Source organism: Trematomus bernacchii, unplaced genomic scaffold, assembly GCF_902827165.1.
Source record: "Trematomus bernacchii unplaced genomic scaffold, fTreBer1.1, whole genome shotgun sequence".
In the NCBI taxonomy this organism is placed as follows: Eukaryota; Metazoa; Chordata; class Actinopteri; order Perciformes; family Nototheniidae; genus Trematomus; species Trematomus bernacchii.
Window position 1 is genome coordinate 9,623,196 of NW_022987564.1, and position 16,296 is coordinate 9,639,491.

Sequence of the window (16,296 nt, forward strand, 5' to 3'; positions counted from 1 at the left end):
CAAAACATTCAATTTTTAGATTAAAGTAACCATAAAATAATGTAATGAATTAAATGAAATAAACAATTACGTAACCACCCATGGTTTTCAAATAATGAGACAATAATTATCGCTGCCAATAATAAACAAAAGATGAGTTATCATGATGTATTATTTATTCTATGGTAATTGTAACGGTAGTGTTTCATGATAGGAGTTGTTATTATTTTCTTCAAGTCTTAATAACAGTAACTATGGCAGATAATTACATAGAAAGATCAACAGGTAAGAAATAACTCACTACATAATAAAACACATCTAACCACGTGAAGATGAGGCACTTCATTTCGGTTTGACTTCATTGGGAATAGATTGGCCTTTCAGTACAGCCACAGCATTTTCTACCATCCTCTGCACTATCTTTCTGCTGGTGGAGAGAGTGTCGGTGCCAACGTGGGGGGTGATCAGAACGTTAGGGAGACCCAGCAGAGGATGATCCCTGAAAACAAGATGAAGATGAGGAGATGTTAGGAGCCATCAAGGAGTTTGAGGAGTGTTGGTAAATGTGAAATTCTGCATCTTTTTACTGTTACTAAATAGGGCAAAAAAACAATGACCTTAATCACGCTTAGAAACACTGGGCTGCAGGGTGATACTTCTCTGTATATGATCCATACAAATACTATCTATCGCTAAGGCTACACAGTGTAAAGAAAATATGCAATATGGGATAACACTGTTAAATATCAAGATTTTGATAAATAAAATACTCTGAAATGAAACATGTTTTTAAAAGAAAATCATTTTAAACATTCTGTTATTGAACATATTGAACATTGAGCACAAAAGGCACCAATAAAAAAACATGGTAGTTACTTTTTAAAGTGCAATTTTCTACTGGTAACATCTTTCAATTAGCTCAAAACTCTATTGTGGTCTTTCTTGATGTGTTTATTCCATAATTTGATTTTAGTTAAAATTGTGATGACCCACATTTTTTTATTTTGCAAACCTAAATTAATTTGTTACTGTTTGTATGATGCTGAGGGCCCTGAGTGCATTTTGTGTCAGTACATACTGTGATCTTTTGACAAGGTTAATTTCTATTTGTTTAGAACGACAGTTTGTAACTTTAACTCGGAGTTGACTCAGTAAAGTCAAATCCACAGTCATATTGATACAAAGAAGGACTGTAGTTTCGAAACTCCTTTGTGTACTGTGAACCAAGCAGGAGTATTTTGTACAATTACAACTCAAAGATAATGAATGTAAATTGTGACTCTGGTAGAGGAGTGTGATGAGACCTTGGCAGCGGTTCAGGGTAAGTCACGTCTAACGCCGCCGCAAGAATAGTCTCCGACTGCAGAGCTTTGACCAGAGCGTCCTGATCCACAACCCGACCTGAGGCACAGAGAGTCCACCATTAGTGTTTCAGAGTTCAGTAACATTTGTAACTCTTTAACAAAGACTAGTGATGTCTGGACATCCTCCTGACCTCTGCTGATGTTGACCAGTGTTGCTGTGGGTTTCATGAGGTTCAGCTCTCTGGTGCTGATCAGGCCGGTGGTCTCAGGGCTCAGGTTGACCGCCAGCACCACGAAGTCCGACTCTTTCAGCAGGTCGTCCATTTTCTCACAATAAGTAGCCCCCACCGCCTGCTCTTCCTCAACACTCCTGAACAGAGAAAACATGAAGCACACCATTAACACTGTCTCCCTTCATTCATGGCTTTTAAATATCTGGTTATAGTGGTGAATAAGTAACAAATAACATTAGACAATTATGACCTCCTGGTCCTGTTGTGGTACAGGATCTTCATGTCAAATCCTTTGCCTCTTTGAGCGATTTTGCAGCCAATGTGTCCCATTCCTATAATCCCCATAGTCGACCCTGTGACTTCAACTCCCATCAGGCTTTGTGGTTTATGATTGGTGGTGTTGGGGTCAACAGATATTTGGTGACCTACAGGAAAACAGAACATTACATTAGAAAATCCTCAGTTTGTTTTGTAATAATATCACCCTTTCCACATTTTTGAGACATTTCCCAAACTTGAATTCATCTTGTCTGTCCCACAGCTCATTAGGGCCATTGTAGGTATAATAAACTGTACAGACACAGGGTAATGCTTGGAGGAAAACATTCAAATTGCAAAGATAAAAGTTGTAGATTTACGAGAAAAAAGGTGGCTATTCTCTGAGATGAAAGTGACAATATACTAGAAGAAATCACTTAATAGTGTTTGTTATTTTTTGTCAAGGAACCACATTGCTTCATTTCATAAGATTGGATAAACCCATCACACCATAGTTGCTGACAGTAAACATGGAACAATGGGGATTCTGTCCGTTACGTTGTAGTCCCTGATGCACAAAATCTATCACCTCATCCATATGTTGTTTTGTTGCAGGCCTAATTAAAGACCTTCTGCTTCTCCTAGCATTTTAAGGTTTAGTTTTAGTCAAACATGGTCTGAGAACTATGTAAGTCTTAGCTATTTTATTATATGGACTCAGTTAACCTTTGAACTAGTGATTATTGTACAGCCCTTTTTTTAAAGTAACCATTTATCACTTTGGTCTATATAAATGAAAACTTGACTCACCTTGAACGATCTTGCGTGCCGATGCCAGAAGCAGACCCATGGCCATGTCTGCCGTGGCGTCACTCACCACCCCGGGCGTGTTGGTCACCTTCACCCCCAGACTGTTGATGTACGGCACGTCCAGGTGGTCGATGCCCACTCCTCCGTTAGCAACCACCTTCAGCGAGGGAAGAAACCGGAGAGTCGAAGGATCGGTTGGAGGGATGTTGTCCCACACCAACACGGCCTGGATTTTAGGGCCGTGCAGCTGAGGGTTTTGAAGGAAGTCTTTGTAGCAGAGGATCTGGAAGTGTTGTTTTATTATGGGCGTTAAGTCTTCATATAAACCATGTTCTACCGCCCCTGAGACCAGAGCCCATGGCTTGTCGTCCTCCATTACCTGGAAGGATGAAACCATGGATAAATAAAGAGAATGGAAGAAAACCCAGTTACACATTTTGACAACTCACAAAGAAAAAAGAACCTACTATCTACAGATTGTTAACAGCTTACAGTACATAGTAAAAAATACCCTCCATGTGAAAGACAAATGGGAGTTGGAGATGATTATAAATATTGAGGACAGGGAGGATATCTGTACGAGTAGCCGCAAAGGCACAAGTCATCTATGGAAAGAATTTGATTGTAATGTTTGTTCAGGAAACCATTGATTACAAAAATACAAATAAAAGCAGCCGTCAAATACTGTTGCTTTTTTATTACTGATATTTAATAAACAAATAAGAAGTATTAAAAAAACACAAAAAAGGTGGACAAAGGTGGTATACACGGCCCGTGGTCCCCTGACCCCTGTGTATAACTGTAAGCACTGTTTACACTAAAACACATTAAACACATTTGGGGAAATATATATAGTTTACTTTTTATTGGAAAGTAACAAAAGAAATGTACTCAAGTACTAAAAAGTTACATTTTGACATACACATTATACTACTTTATGAAATTATAGTACTTTGTATTTCACTATATTTGTTTGACAGTTATATTTTACATACATAACATATGATATGATGCAGTGCACTACTATTAAGCTTAACTTAATAACTTATATCAAAATGACATTAACAAATGAAAACGTTTAAATGCTTTTACATACATATACATTAGTATTTCTTTCAGAACTGTTCTCATGTTTGTAAGGTAAATGAAAGTGAAGCAACTAGCCTCACAGTATTGCATTTATAATAACTACACCACATCCGTTTCTTAAGAGGAAGGCCTCTAGTTATTCTACAGATTACTAAACTGTTATCAGATATAAAGGGACACGTCCAAACGTCACATATAATTCATGAGAAAGAAAGTTAGCACTATATAAACATACGTGATTCTATTTCCTGGTTTTCTGATCTTGAACCAGGAAGTACTTCTTAGGACATGTGAAGGATTTCAAAATAAGAGCTTTTTTTTTTTTTACAACACAACCACTAATCCTTGGTTATTCCTTGTCCTACTATTACATTACATTTAGCTGACGCTTTTATCCAAAGCAACTTACAATAAGTAATAAGAAATACTATCTTTAATATTTTCTACTTCATTAGATTAAAATACCACTTACTACCACTACTTGTTGTGGTTATTTTATCTATTAAAGATTATAATCAATTTTGATCAATACAATTAAAAGTTGGTTTAATTGTATTACAATCACAAGTAAGAACTGGTCTAATGCCAGCAATATGCATACACTTATCTTTCTTTTATGACAGTAAGTTTATTTCACTAGACATCAGTTTTAGAATCACCTTTTCAACCTGTTTCTTAGGTCTTTGGGTTCCTCAAGGCAGAAGAAGATGGAAGTAAAGGGTTCAAGTGAACAACGTGCAACATTGGAGGTAGCTTTTTTAATATTTTTTTTGCAGCATGTACAAATGTAACTCTAATTAATTTAAAACAAACTGGTAAGGATCAATTTAAACGTTAAAATCATCATGTTATTTCATTTCCAACATTGGTTTACATAAAAGTGATATTAAGCATGATACTGTAGTTATGTTAATGTAACATTAAAAAGTCTCAATGACATTTACTATGGCAGGTCATTAGAAAGAACAATCGACGGGTTAAAACTAACATATTTACTTCCTCTTGCAATAGTGAAACCCTCCTAACCTCGGACACATGAGTCAAGTATAGTGACTTCATTTAGGTTTGACTTCATTGGGAATAGATTGGCCTTTCAGTACAGCCACAGCATTTTCTACCATCCTCTGCATCATCTTTCTGTTGGTGGAGAGAGTGTCGGTGCCAACGTGGGGGGTGATCAGAACGTTAGGGAGACCCAGCAGAGGATGATCCCTGAAAACAGGATGAAGACAAGGAGTTGTTAGGAGCCAGCAAGGAGTTTACTGTGAACTAAACAAGAGTGTGTTTTGTACAAATATCAAGTCAAAGATAATGAATGTAAATTGTGATTATGGTAGAGGAGTGTGATGAGACCTTGGCAGCGGTTCAGGGTAAGTCACGTCTAACGCAGCCGCAAGAATAGTCTCCGACTGCAGAGCTTTGACCAGAGCGTCATGATCCACAACCCGACCTGAGGCACAAAGAGTGCACCATTAGTGTTTCAGAGTTCAGTAACATTTGTAACTCTTTAACAAAGACTAGTGACGTCTGGAAGTCCTCCTGACCTCTGCTGATGTTGACCAGTGTTGCTGTGGGTTTCATGAGGTTCAGCTCTCTGGTGCTGATCAGGCCGGTGGTCTCAGGGCTCAGGTTGACCGCCAGCACCACGAAGTCCGACTCTTTCAGCAGATCGTCCATTTTCTCACAATAAGTAGCCCCCACCGCCTGCTCTTCCTCAACACTCCTGAACAGAGAAAACATGAAGCACACCATTAACACTGTCTCCTTTCATTCATGGCTTTTAAATATCTGGTTATAGTGGTGAATAAGTAACAAATAACATTAGACAATTATGACCTCCTGGTCCTGTTGTGGTACAGGATCTTCATGTCAAATCCTTTGCCTCTTTGAGCGATTTTGCAGCCAATGTGTCCCATGCCTATAATCCCCATAGTCGACCCTGTGACTTCAACTCCCATCAGGCTTTGTGGTTTATGATTGGTGGTGTTGGGGTCAACAGATATTTGGTGACCTACAGGAAGACAGGACATTACATTAGATGAGATGAAGGTTTTGCATTTTGTTTTTTTTAACCAATGCCACATTGACAATTCTTCTTCAGAATCTGAATAATTTCTTTTGTATAACAGCGCATTATAGGTATAAAAAACATGTATCCTTAAATAGAACCCACATTGTTTCATTGTATACAATTAAATCAACCTCATCACACTACAGTTGACGGCAGTAAACTTAGGACAATGACGTCCGTCCAGTATATTGTTGTCATAACATCCGTCACCCCCAATCCAAATCTGTACGTTGTTTTGTTCTGGACCGGCTTGATTCAAGACCTTCTGCTTTTTAGTCAAACATGATCTCAAAACTATGCAAATCTTATTTATATCATTATAAATAAGCATGCACATAAGACCGGCGCTGCTACCTGCACATTTAAATGTATATATATTTAATCTTTTTCCATATCTGTATGTAGATTCACTTCATCAGGGTTTAACTGATTTAATTGTTGTTATTTCTATTCATACTGTTACTTCATGTTTATTCTAATTTTATTAAATGTTAGTATTACTTTTTATTCTCATGTGTACTATCCGTGTTTCTCTCTTTTGTTGCTGCTATAACATTTGACTTTCCCTACTGGGATCAATAAAGGTCCATCTTATCTTATAAGGCCGCAGTTAACCTTTGACCTTGTACTGGTTTTACAGCCCTTTAGAAAAACTAACCATTTATCACTTTGGTCTATCTAAATGAAAACTTGACTCACCTTGAACGATCTTGCGTGCCGATGCCAGAAGCAGACCCAGGGCCATGTCTGCCGTGGCGTCGCTCACCACCCCGGGCGTGTTGGTCACCTTCACCCCCAGACTGTTGATGTACGGCACGTCCAGGTGGTCGATGCCCACTCCTCCGTTAGCGACCACCTTCAGCGAGGGAAGAGACCGGAGAGTCGAAGGATCGGTTCGGAGGGTTTTGTCCCACACCAACACGGCCTGGATTTTAGGGCCGTGCAGCTGAGGGTTTTGAAGGAAGTCTTTGTAGTAGAGGATCTGGAAGTGTTGTTTTATTATGGGCGTTAAGTCTTCAACGAACCCTTCTTCGCCAAGCTCTGAGGTCAGAGCCCATGGCTTGTCGTCCTCCATTACCTGGTAGGATGAAACCATGGATAAATAAAGAGAACAGAAGGAACTAAATGTACACAGTATGACAACTCGCAAAGTGAAATAAATCAATTACAAGCTGACAAAGTAAAAATGAGGCAGGCTGAGAATAATTCATCAAACTCATGCATTTAGTTAATCAGTGTCCTGGGAGCAGAGCTTCAGTCTCATTAAACGTAATAAGTCCTCACATCTGAGAATGAGTCACCAAACCTACACACAACACCCAGTTTAGTTTGATAAACTTTCACTCATTTATGAAGCAAGGACGAGTTCATGGACAAGACAATGATTCCTGCTGCTCAGGGGGAAAGGAACAGAAACAACATGTATTTTGAGAAAAAACAAATACATTTATTTTTATTTTGAAGTAAATGCTTTTGTTGAATGCACTAATCAATTATTGAACTAAAGATCATACAAGGGGTACAGGGCAAATTCGTCTTAAGTCAGTTTTGTATATCAATGCACCGATTGTTTTCCGATAGTGTAGATATAGAGAAGCATTACATCAAAGTAAAACACAGGGTTATAGATAGACTGAAGCAAGTAACGCAGTATTAATTAACGATCAAGCTCGAGAAACACTCATACATTTATTCATGGGCGTCGCAGCCATTATATGAGGGTGGGACAAGTCCCCCCCACTTTTTCAAGTGATTAGTTTAGACCCCCCCACTTTTACTATGCGGAAAGTCCGTGAATCGGTCTATCCACTCGCCGCACTTTGTAGAGCGCTGTGTCAGTGCTTCACTATCAAATGAAATCCATTCCACTTGCTTATTGAGAGAATGCCCAAATCAATGAAACTCCGTACCATGTTTTCACTGCTACTTTGTACCAAGGCAGATTCTCACATAGCGCGCGCATGTTCAAGGAGTGTTGTCATAGTTGGACAGCTCAGATCTGTTGTATGAAGCGATGCCGGTAGCGGAGGTAAGGCACACACACCAAATGTTCAGGAAATGGTTAATACAGCGAAAATCAAAGCTGACGATCTCTTGGTTTGATATGTTTTCTCCCCCAGACAACATGGACATAAGAACCTTTTTTTCAAAGAAGAGGAAAGTAAGTCATCAGCTGGTAGCAGTTAATCAGTTAACAGTGATGGCGGCGTCTCACTTCTGGAGAGGAGTTTCGTCTTTATGTCATGATAGAGAAATACAAATACTGAATAGTTTAGATGAGAAAAGGCATCGAAATGCCAGGTTACTAGTATTTATCAGTATTTATTATCACTTCACCACCTCTCTTGACATCTAGGCACTTGAGAGTGAGTCAGAGGCAGAATACAGGGACAGTGGAGAGAGGTCCATTGCTGAGGTGAGTGATGAAAGGGAAATGACAGTTGAGAGTAAATTGTGATGTGGACTCTCATCCCAGGATTTTAAGGAAATCAGTGGGGATATTGAACAGGAAACATTTCAGTCAAGGGGCATCATATGACCAATATAGACAGAAGAGCAACATTTATTTGAACATTTAAGTCAATGATAACATTCCTAGGTGAACTTAACATCCGTATGGAGTCAGATCAGTCTCAATATTAATAAATGCTCACAGAAGGATTCACAACCGTCAGGACCGGACTGCAAACTCGGGGAAAAGTAAGGGAGGCGGTGTGTGTGTAATGACTAACAACAACTGGTGCTCAGATGTGAAGATTATTTCATCGGACTGTTCCGCACAGCTAGAGCACCTCATGATCTCATGTCGGGCCTTCCATCTGCCGAGGGAATTCACATCTGTTGTGATAACAGCAGTGTATATCCCGCCGCAGCCACTCGCCGACAACAACACGGCACTCGATCAGCTGTTTGGGTTTATTGATCAAACCGAGACTTCACGGCCAGATGCGGCGTTCGTTGTGGCCGGAGATTTCAACACCGCCAACATGAAGAAGGTTTTGCCAAAATATTACCAACACATCAACTTCCCGACGCGCGGGGGAAACATACTGGACCATGTTTATTCCCCTTTCCGGAATGGATATAAGGCTCTCCCTCGCCCTCCCTTCGGCAAATCAGACCATATCTCACTACTGTTGTTGCCTGCTTACAAGCAGAAACTTAAAAGGGACAGACCGATAACAAGGACAGTACAACGATGGAGCGAGGAGTCAGATTCAGCACTGCAGGATTGCTTTGCATCTACGGATTGGAGTGTGTTTGAGGACAATAACATCAACACACACACGGACACTGTCATCTGCTACATTGGGAAATGCATCGATGACGTGGTACCGAAGGTTTCTGTACGGACATTCCCAAATCAAAAGCCCTGGGTAAACGGTGAGGTGCGCGGCAAACTGAAAGCGCGCACTCTCGCGCACACAGCGGGAGATTTGGAGGAGTACAGGAAGTCTAGGTATGATCTCCGGAGAGCAATAAAAAATGCAAAGAGACAGTACAAAGAGAAGGTGGAATCTGACTTCAAAGGCTGTAACACTAGGAATATGTGGGCGGGACTAAGGACAATGACTGACTACAAAGGAGCAGCGGGGGGTGCTGCGGGAGTGTCTGCGTGCGCATCTCTCCCAGATGAGCTAAACAGTTTTTTTACACGCTTTGAGAGCAGCCAGGCTGTGGAGGTACAGAGGGACCAGGAGCTACACTGCCCTTTTGTTTTAAATAGGGCAGATGTGTGTAAATCCTTTAAAAGGGTTAACCCACACAAGGCTCCTGGACCTGATGGCATCCCTGGCCGTGTTCTCAGGGTGTGTGCAGTTCAGCTGGCAGAGGTGTTCACAGACATCTTCAACAGGTCCCTGCTGCAGTCTGTAGTCCCCACATGTCTTAAACCCTCCACCATCATTCCTGTCCCCAAAAAGACAATCATCACCTGCCCCAACGACTACCGCCCAGTAGCACTCACCTCCATCATAATGAAGTGCTTTGAGCGGTTAGTCAAATTATTCATCACCTCCTCCCTCCCTGAATCTCTGGACCCCCTGCAGTTTGCCTACAGAGCAAACAGGTCCACAGACGACGCCATAGCCCTCACCCTCCACACTGCCCTCTCACACCTGGACCCGAAGAACAGGAACACATATGTGAGAATGCTGTTCATTGACTACAGTTCAGCATTCAACACCATTGTGCCCTCCAAGCTGGCCATCAAGCTCAGAGACCTCGGGCTCAACAGCGCCCTCTGCGACTGGATCCTGAACTTCCTGACGGGCAGACCCCAGGCAGTGCGGGTGGGAAACATCACATCCTCCACCCTGATTCTTAACACCGGTGCCCTCAAGGCTGCGTGCTCAGCCCTCTCCTCTACTCCCTGTTCACCCACGACTGCGTGGCCACACACAGCTCCAACACCATCGTGAAGTTTGCTGATGACACGACCGTCATCGGCCAGATCACAGACGATGACGAGACGGCATACAGAGAGGAGGTCGAAAACCTGACATCTTGGTGCCAGGAGAACAACCTCCATCTCAACATCAGCAAAACAAAGGAGCTGATTGTGGATTACAGGAAGCAGCAGGGAGAGGGACACGCCCCCATCGCCATCAATGGGACTACGGTGGAGAGAGTCAAAAGCTTCAGGTTCCTTGGGGTCCACATCACTGAGGACCTGACATGGTCTCTTCACACCACCACCATCACCAAGAAAGCTCGACAGCGGCTCTTCTTCCTCCGCAGGCTGAGGAGGTTCAAAATGGATTCCAGGATACTCTGCAACTTCTACAGGTGCACGATAGAGAGTATCCTCACTGGCAGCATGACGGCCTGGTACGGCAGCTGCACCGACCTCGATCGTAAGGCTTTACAGAGGGTGGTGAAAACTGCACAGCACATCACCAGGACGGAGCTGCCATCCATGGAGGACCTTTACTCCCAGCGGCTCAGGAAGAAATCACTACGGATTATCAAAGACCCCCATCACCCCAGCCACAAACTGTTCTTTCTGTTGCCGTCTGGCAGACGTTACCGCAGCATCCGGGCAAGGACAAGAAGATTCGGAGACAGTTTCTTCCCGCGGGCAGTGAGACTGTTAAAAAATTGAACTGTTGAAACAACTTCAAACATTCAACTGCTACTCAGTAGTATGTATCTAATACCTAATATATATATATCATTCCAATAACTTGTATATAGACTCATACTGCACTATTCCACATCATAACTTTATTTCATTTTTATAACTATTATTATTTTTGTATTGCTCTTGCTCTTATTGTTATTATGTTATGTTATTATGTTGCATTGTTGGAGAAGCCTGTGACATAAGATTTTCAACTGCATAATTACTCTGTAGCTATGTCAGATTGACAATAAAGAACCTTGAACCTTGAACCTTGAACAAATGTATTTTGCGATTTATATATAAATGACTCTCCACAACAATATCTCTCAATGCACTCACAAATATTTATTGTTGTATATAAATGTACAAAAAATGGGCATTTAAACTGCTTTTTATTAATTCAAAGACAGCTCTGAATTAATAATCAAATATGTTTCCTTTCTTTACTACTGAAATTACAAAATGTACCCATCATTTTCCTCATGCTAGTATAGCCACATAAAAGTATCAAACCACCTGTTAAAATGCACCAGAATACAGGAAATCTATATTTTTTTTCGCCCCCACACCCCCGTTAAAAATGTCCCCCCCACATTCAGGATGCTTCCTACGCCCATGCATTTATTTACAATGCAATTCACTTTAGGTTTATTCTGCCTGGTAAACGCCCAAATCTTTCAAACTCCCAGAAGTCTGCATCAAAGATAACATTCTACTATTATGAGCACTTTAACAATGACACCTGCTAATACCAAAAATGTAAATTGGAAATGACAATACCTCTTTGTGTTGCAGTTGCCGCACAGATCTGTTTATGTTTGTCACTTTAAGAAGCCGGGTCACTTGTGCTGATCCCCACAGTCTCCTCACACAGACACTTTGCATTCTGGAGGGCGAGTAAATCACAGAGCTGGATAATGTACACAGGATTGATGATTATCTTTGAAGATTATGAAACACAGGATTGATGATTATCTTTGAAGATTATGAAACACAGGATTGATGATTATCTTTAAAGATGGAGGACCTGGTTACAAGACGCAATCCATAAAATAATCCTCACCCAGTGGCGAGCCGTGAGCTTTATACCTAGGCCCTCTGACCCCCACCCCTTCCCTCGAAAAAAGAAAAAAAAAGAGTTATTACGTCACAGCGTATACTTCAGCGGAATATCAAAACAACGGCCCAGGGTGCAAAACGCATCAATGACAGCGACCCTCTACCACACAAAACAACACCTGTGAACCCAATTTGTGTTCTTTGACATTGAAAATGATATTGCATTGTGTTTCTTACTTTCGTTGCCGTTGTATGTCTTAAGTGTAATTTGGCATGCTTTTATTTTGAAGGCGAGTTCACGCTGTTGACAGGAAGTTGTTGTTGCTATGGAAACAAGAAACGTTTCACAGCGGGCGGAACTTGTCATAATGTCCGCGATAATAAAACCCACCCATTTAGAGGGAAGATATGATTGGTCAATTGTACTGTCATTTGACATTACTCTCTCGTTCAGTTACTATAGCGGGCCCTCTGTGAATCGCAGAGAGGGCCAGGCGAGCTTCTTTCATGTAACCCCTACATTCAAACAGAATGAACAGGCAGATTCGAAGGATTTATTTCTTTGGAAATGTTATTTTAAATACAATTAAATCAAGTTTTTTTTCGGTAAAACTAATGAAAAATATAACAAAAATAATATTAAAAAAATATATATTTAAAAAAAATATTATTTTTTTTAATGTTTTTAAGTATTATTTTTTGGAATATCTTAGGCCCTCACAGAGGGCCTAGAGGGCCCTGACGGCTCGCCACTGTCCTCAACAGATATAACATAAAACCCAGGAATGGAAACTCTACACGTGTCATGTATGTAAAGATGTGCTTGCAGTTAAAGTGCAGGTCAAAGTGCTTTCAATAAATTATTAACCTGTGGGTCAACTACACAATCTCAAATAAACATATGGGCTCTCAGAAAGGAAATGCTTGAAATTATACAAACATATTTGATGTGTGAATGTTTTAAATGGCATCAACATGTAGTTAATGTTAGTTGAGTTCTCACCTCCAGTTTTTCTGAACTGTTGCGCGACTCAGTTAAACTGAGGTTGAACTACATTTATCTAGACTTTGATTGATTGACTTGGATAGTGTCCAATTTCCCATTTGATTTAACTGAAGATTTCAAACTTATGAAGCTGATATGAAAGCAGCACAGATAGCCGTCTACAGCCAGTAGCATAGAGAGAGTAAGTATTTTAAGCACAGAGAGTGGCAGGAAGGAGCTTCAGGCTGGTGAATACACAACACTGAGCACAGAGACCAACACCCCCACCACCCTTAAAGAGACAGGACACAATAAAGTAAACTTTTCCAGTCGGATCTGCTTTACTCCGCCCCCAACCTAACACACACACACACACACACACACACACACACACACACACACACACACACACACACACACACACACACACACACAATTCAGTGAAAAAACTCTTATTTGACTTGAGGAAATTAATTATCTGCAAAGGGCAAATTAAGCAACTGTAGCAGCAAATATTAAATGGAACAAAACCAGAAGTACATTTGGTTTAGTTATACGTGCAAACTGTTAGTTAACTAACTAAATGTATGAACAAGAATCTGCTAAAAGTATGGATTCCAGCATTAACAGAATATGGAAATATTATGTAAGAAAATGTGAGATTTGTACATTATAAAAGAAAGGATGTAAAATAAAATGTACGATTAAATGTGATATAAATGCAAATTATAACAAAAATAGAACTTTGAGAGTACGACGCAGGGTCAACATGCAGATGTGCTTGAAATAACATACAAAATGTCCATAAAAGCAAATGTAAACGTTTTGCTGATTTTCTTTTTGAATCAACGACACAACTGCTGCTTGGGTTTGCCTTAAGCGAGATCATCCAGCTCAATGAGCCACAGTGCAGCAAACAGTTGCTCAACCACAAATAAGAAATTATATATGTGCCTGCAGCTCTTTTCAACCCAGTATAGTGCCAACGTTCTTAACAGTAAGGAAATAGAGACATACTTTATAGAGAAACCACAGCATCCCTTATATGTGGAGGTTGTGCGGGCTGCTGCTGATAAGGTATCTAGATCATTTCAATGATTACAATTATCTCACCTAATGTCAACACTTTTAAATATATTTTACCTATTTAAGGTTACATGTTATTTGAACATCTAACCACTAGGTGGCAGTAACACATTAACGTGTGTCTGTGTGGCAGCATGGTGGCATCACATGTGTTTGAATGGATGCCGGAGGTATTCATTAGTTGCCTGCGCTGCTTCTTTTGAGTGGGGTTGATGACCCCCAGCTACCACAGATTATTCCCAATTATAGGACCATAGACAAAGAATCAGCAGGCAAACCTTTTTGAGTTGTGATGTGACCCATTATAGTGTTTAAATATGTGCTCATAAGGGCCCTAGTGTGGATATGAGTCTGAATTCATGCTGTTTCATCAGAAGGGTTTTACAGGCCTGAATAGGTAAACATATGTAGTAAATATATACCCACAAGTATATGTAATTTAATGCAACAATTTGAGCATGAATGCTTAATTTATTTTAGTTGCATGCATTTACTCCTGCAATCTATTACTACATCTTTTTTTTATCAATGAGCTCAATGGTGTAGATCTGAGAGTCTGCACAGTCACAAAGTCAACTCTCATTAGCTTTTAAAATGCCCAATACAACGGTTAACAGTTGGTGAAGAGGAGTTAGCTGTGAAGTGATTGACACCAAGCCAGAGCACCAGGGAAGGTGCACATCAGCAGCTTACCTGCTCTCACTCTTATGTAATGTCCTCACCTGAACTTAACTTCTCCTCTTCTCCTTCCTGCAGCTCCTCCCCCCCCTCCCCCTGTCTTCTTACTCCTCCATTTGTCTGTCACTCTTCTACATCTCCGCTCTCCTACACCTCCCTCAACCTTCTTCCTCCTGGCTCTCTCCCAAACCTTCCCCTCTTTTATCTATCCTGACCAGAGTCATTAAAACGTTCATAAGGCCAGTTCAGATTGCCAGACAAGTTCCGGTTTGATCTGCCGCCATGTTTGAAAGCAGGTGCACCTTTTAGCAAAGTGCTGACTCGCGTAGTGCAAAATGCAATTAATGATTCAGCTTTTTGGATATTGTTGACAACGCTCTTCTCTGATCAATAAGCAAACATGGCAGAATAATCCATTTCCCATCTAGAGGTCAAAGAGCAGGTTTTTTTGTATTTTAAGCTGATGCATTACACATTTCATCTTTCAATTATTACCACCACTGATAATGAACACTCGACTCAGAATGAATTGTGTTGCATGTCATGGTCTCAGGTGAGGAGTTATACCTGTGGTGTCACAGCTATCACAACACATCACAGAGGGACCTGCTCACGTGAGTCAGCAGCCTCATCATTACTCAGCTTATTGTCGCTGCAGAGCTCTTTGAAGGCAGGTAGTCGTTGATTTTCACTCTGCCTCTTCTGAGCAGATAAAAATAAAACTCTAAAACAATGCACGTGACTTTGCAGGATGTATACATGGTGATAGTGCTTTGGTGTCATATCTGCTTTCTTGTATTTTCTTGCAGCAGTAAAATGCACTGAAACAAGACAGGAAGAATGATCTATATATAACTCGTTTCTACTGTCAAGCCATGAAACAAACAAATCTAAGTGATTTTATAAAGGGATGATGATGCAGGTGAATGCTTCTTGTATTCACGAACCATTAGCTAGTTAATTCTGTCCAGAAACAGAGTCATGTTAGAGTCTTGTGTGGGGTGCTAAATGAATTATTTTGGAAATATAATTTAAGTTGAATTGTATTTAATTGGGAAATTCAACTTGTTTTAGAGATGTTGTTACAATCATGCACAGTCATGAATCTTTTAAATCAATAGCTGGCACTTCCCCAAGTAATAAAGCTTTTTACAGACCCTGCTTCCACTATAAAGAATTTAAATCTTTTACTTGAAAAAAAGCCTCCCTTTTCTTTACTCTTTTCATGTTGGTGTTAACACTTCCTCTCCAAATACTGCTGAACCGGGTAGCACACATCTGCAGGACAGCAATATAAGTTTCTGTGTTAAATTAAAATGTGCATTTCTGTGCAGGTTTCCTCTAAAAATGAATTTGCCTCCTCTGATGTATTTTTTGACATGTTCCGAGGAGTTCCCCTCCTGCAGGTGCTGTTGCCTTGCAGCAATTCAACAGAGAGTTCACACCTGTCTGCCTAACGGTTGTGAAGAAGCTCAACAGGCATCCTTCAGCATGTCCTAGTTGAGAATAAATTCACCTGCTGGGTAATCCAGTCAGCCGGAGCATTAGTCTGCTGCTCGTGACGCACAGGTCGACTCAGTGGAGCCGTCATGGTTCTCTTTTTTACTGCTAGAAGATGA

General features: G+C 40.6%; 2 protein-coding genes across 5 annotated transcripts; both read right to left on the reverse strand.

Moving 5' to 3' along the window:
• Nucleotides 1-137: 137 nt before the first annotated feature.
• Nucleotides 138-3,945, reverse strand: LOC117478385 (probable 2-ketogluconate reductase). 3 transcript variants are annotated; one of them, XM_034125401.1, is made up of 6 exons: nt 3,909-3,945; nt 2,585-2,963; nt 1,767-1,941; nt 1,475-1,653; nt 1,284-1,380; nt 322-478 (listed from the first exon to the last, which is right to left on the reverse strand). In XM_034125401.1, the coding sequence occupies exons 2-6, from the start codon at nt 2,958-2,960 to the stop codon at nt 322-324; spliced, it is 984 nt and encodes a 327-aa protein (XP_033981292.1). In that variant the 5' UTR covers nt 2,961-2,963; nt 3,909-3,945. The 3 variants fall into 3 exon arrangements, with proteins under 3 accessions (XP_033981291.1, XP_033981292.1, XP_033981293.1); XM_034125402.1 differs by lacking the exon at nt 3,909-3,945 and adding an exon at nt 3,681-3,783; XM_034125400.1 differs by lacking the exon at nt 3,909-3,945 and having other exon boundaries at nt 138-478; nt 2,585-2,960.
• Nucleotides 3,946-4,403: 458 nt separating this feature from the next.
• On the reverse strand, nt 4,404-13,199 carry LOC117478384 (probable 2-ketogluconate reductase). Of its 2 annotated transcripts, none has more exons than XM_034125398.1 (7): nt 12,932-13,199; nt 11,650-11,755; nt 6,444-6,822; nt 5,510-5,684; nt 5,218-5,396; nt 5,027-5,123; nt 4,404-4,885 (listed from the first exon to the last, which is right to left on the reverse strand). In XM_034125398.1, exons 2-7 carry the CDS (start codon nt 11,752-11,754, stop codon nt 4,729-4,731), a joined length of 1,092 nt encoding a protein of 363 aa, XP_033981289.1. In that variant the 5' UTR covers nt 11,755; nt 12,932-13,199; the 3' UTR covers nt 4,404-4,728. The 2 variants fall into 2 exon arrangements, with proteins under 2 accessions (XP_033981289.1, XP_033981290.1); XM_034125399.1 differs by having other exon boundaries at nt 11,650-11,779; nt 12,932-13,179.
• Between the last annotated feature and the right edge of the window lie 3,097 nt (nt 13,200-16,296).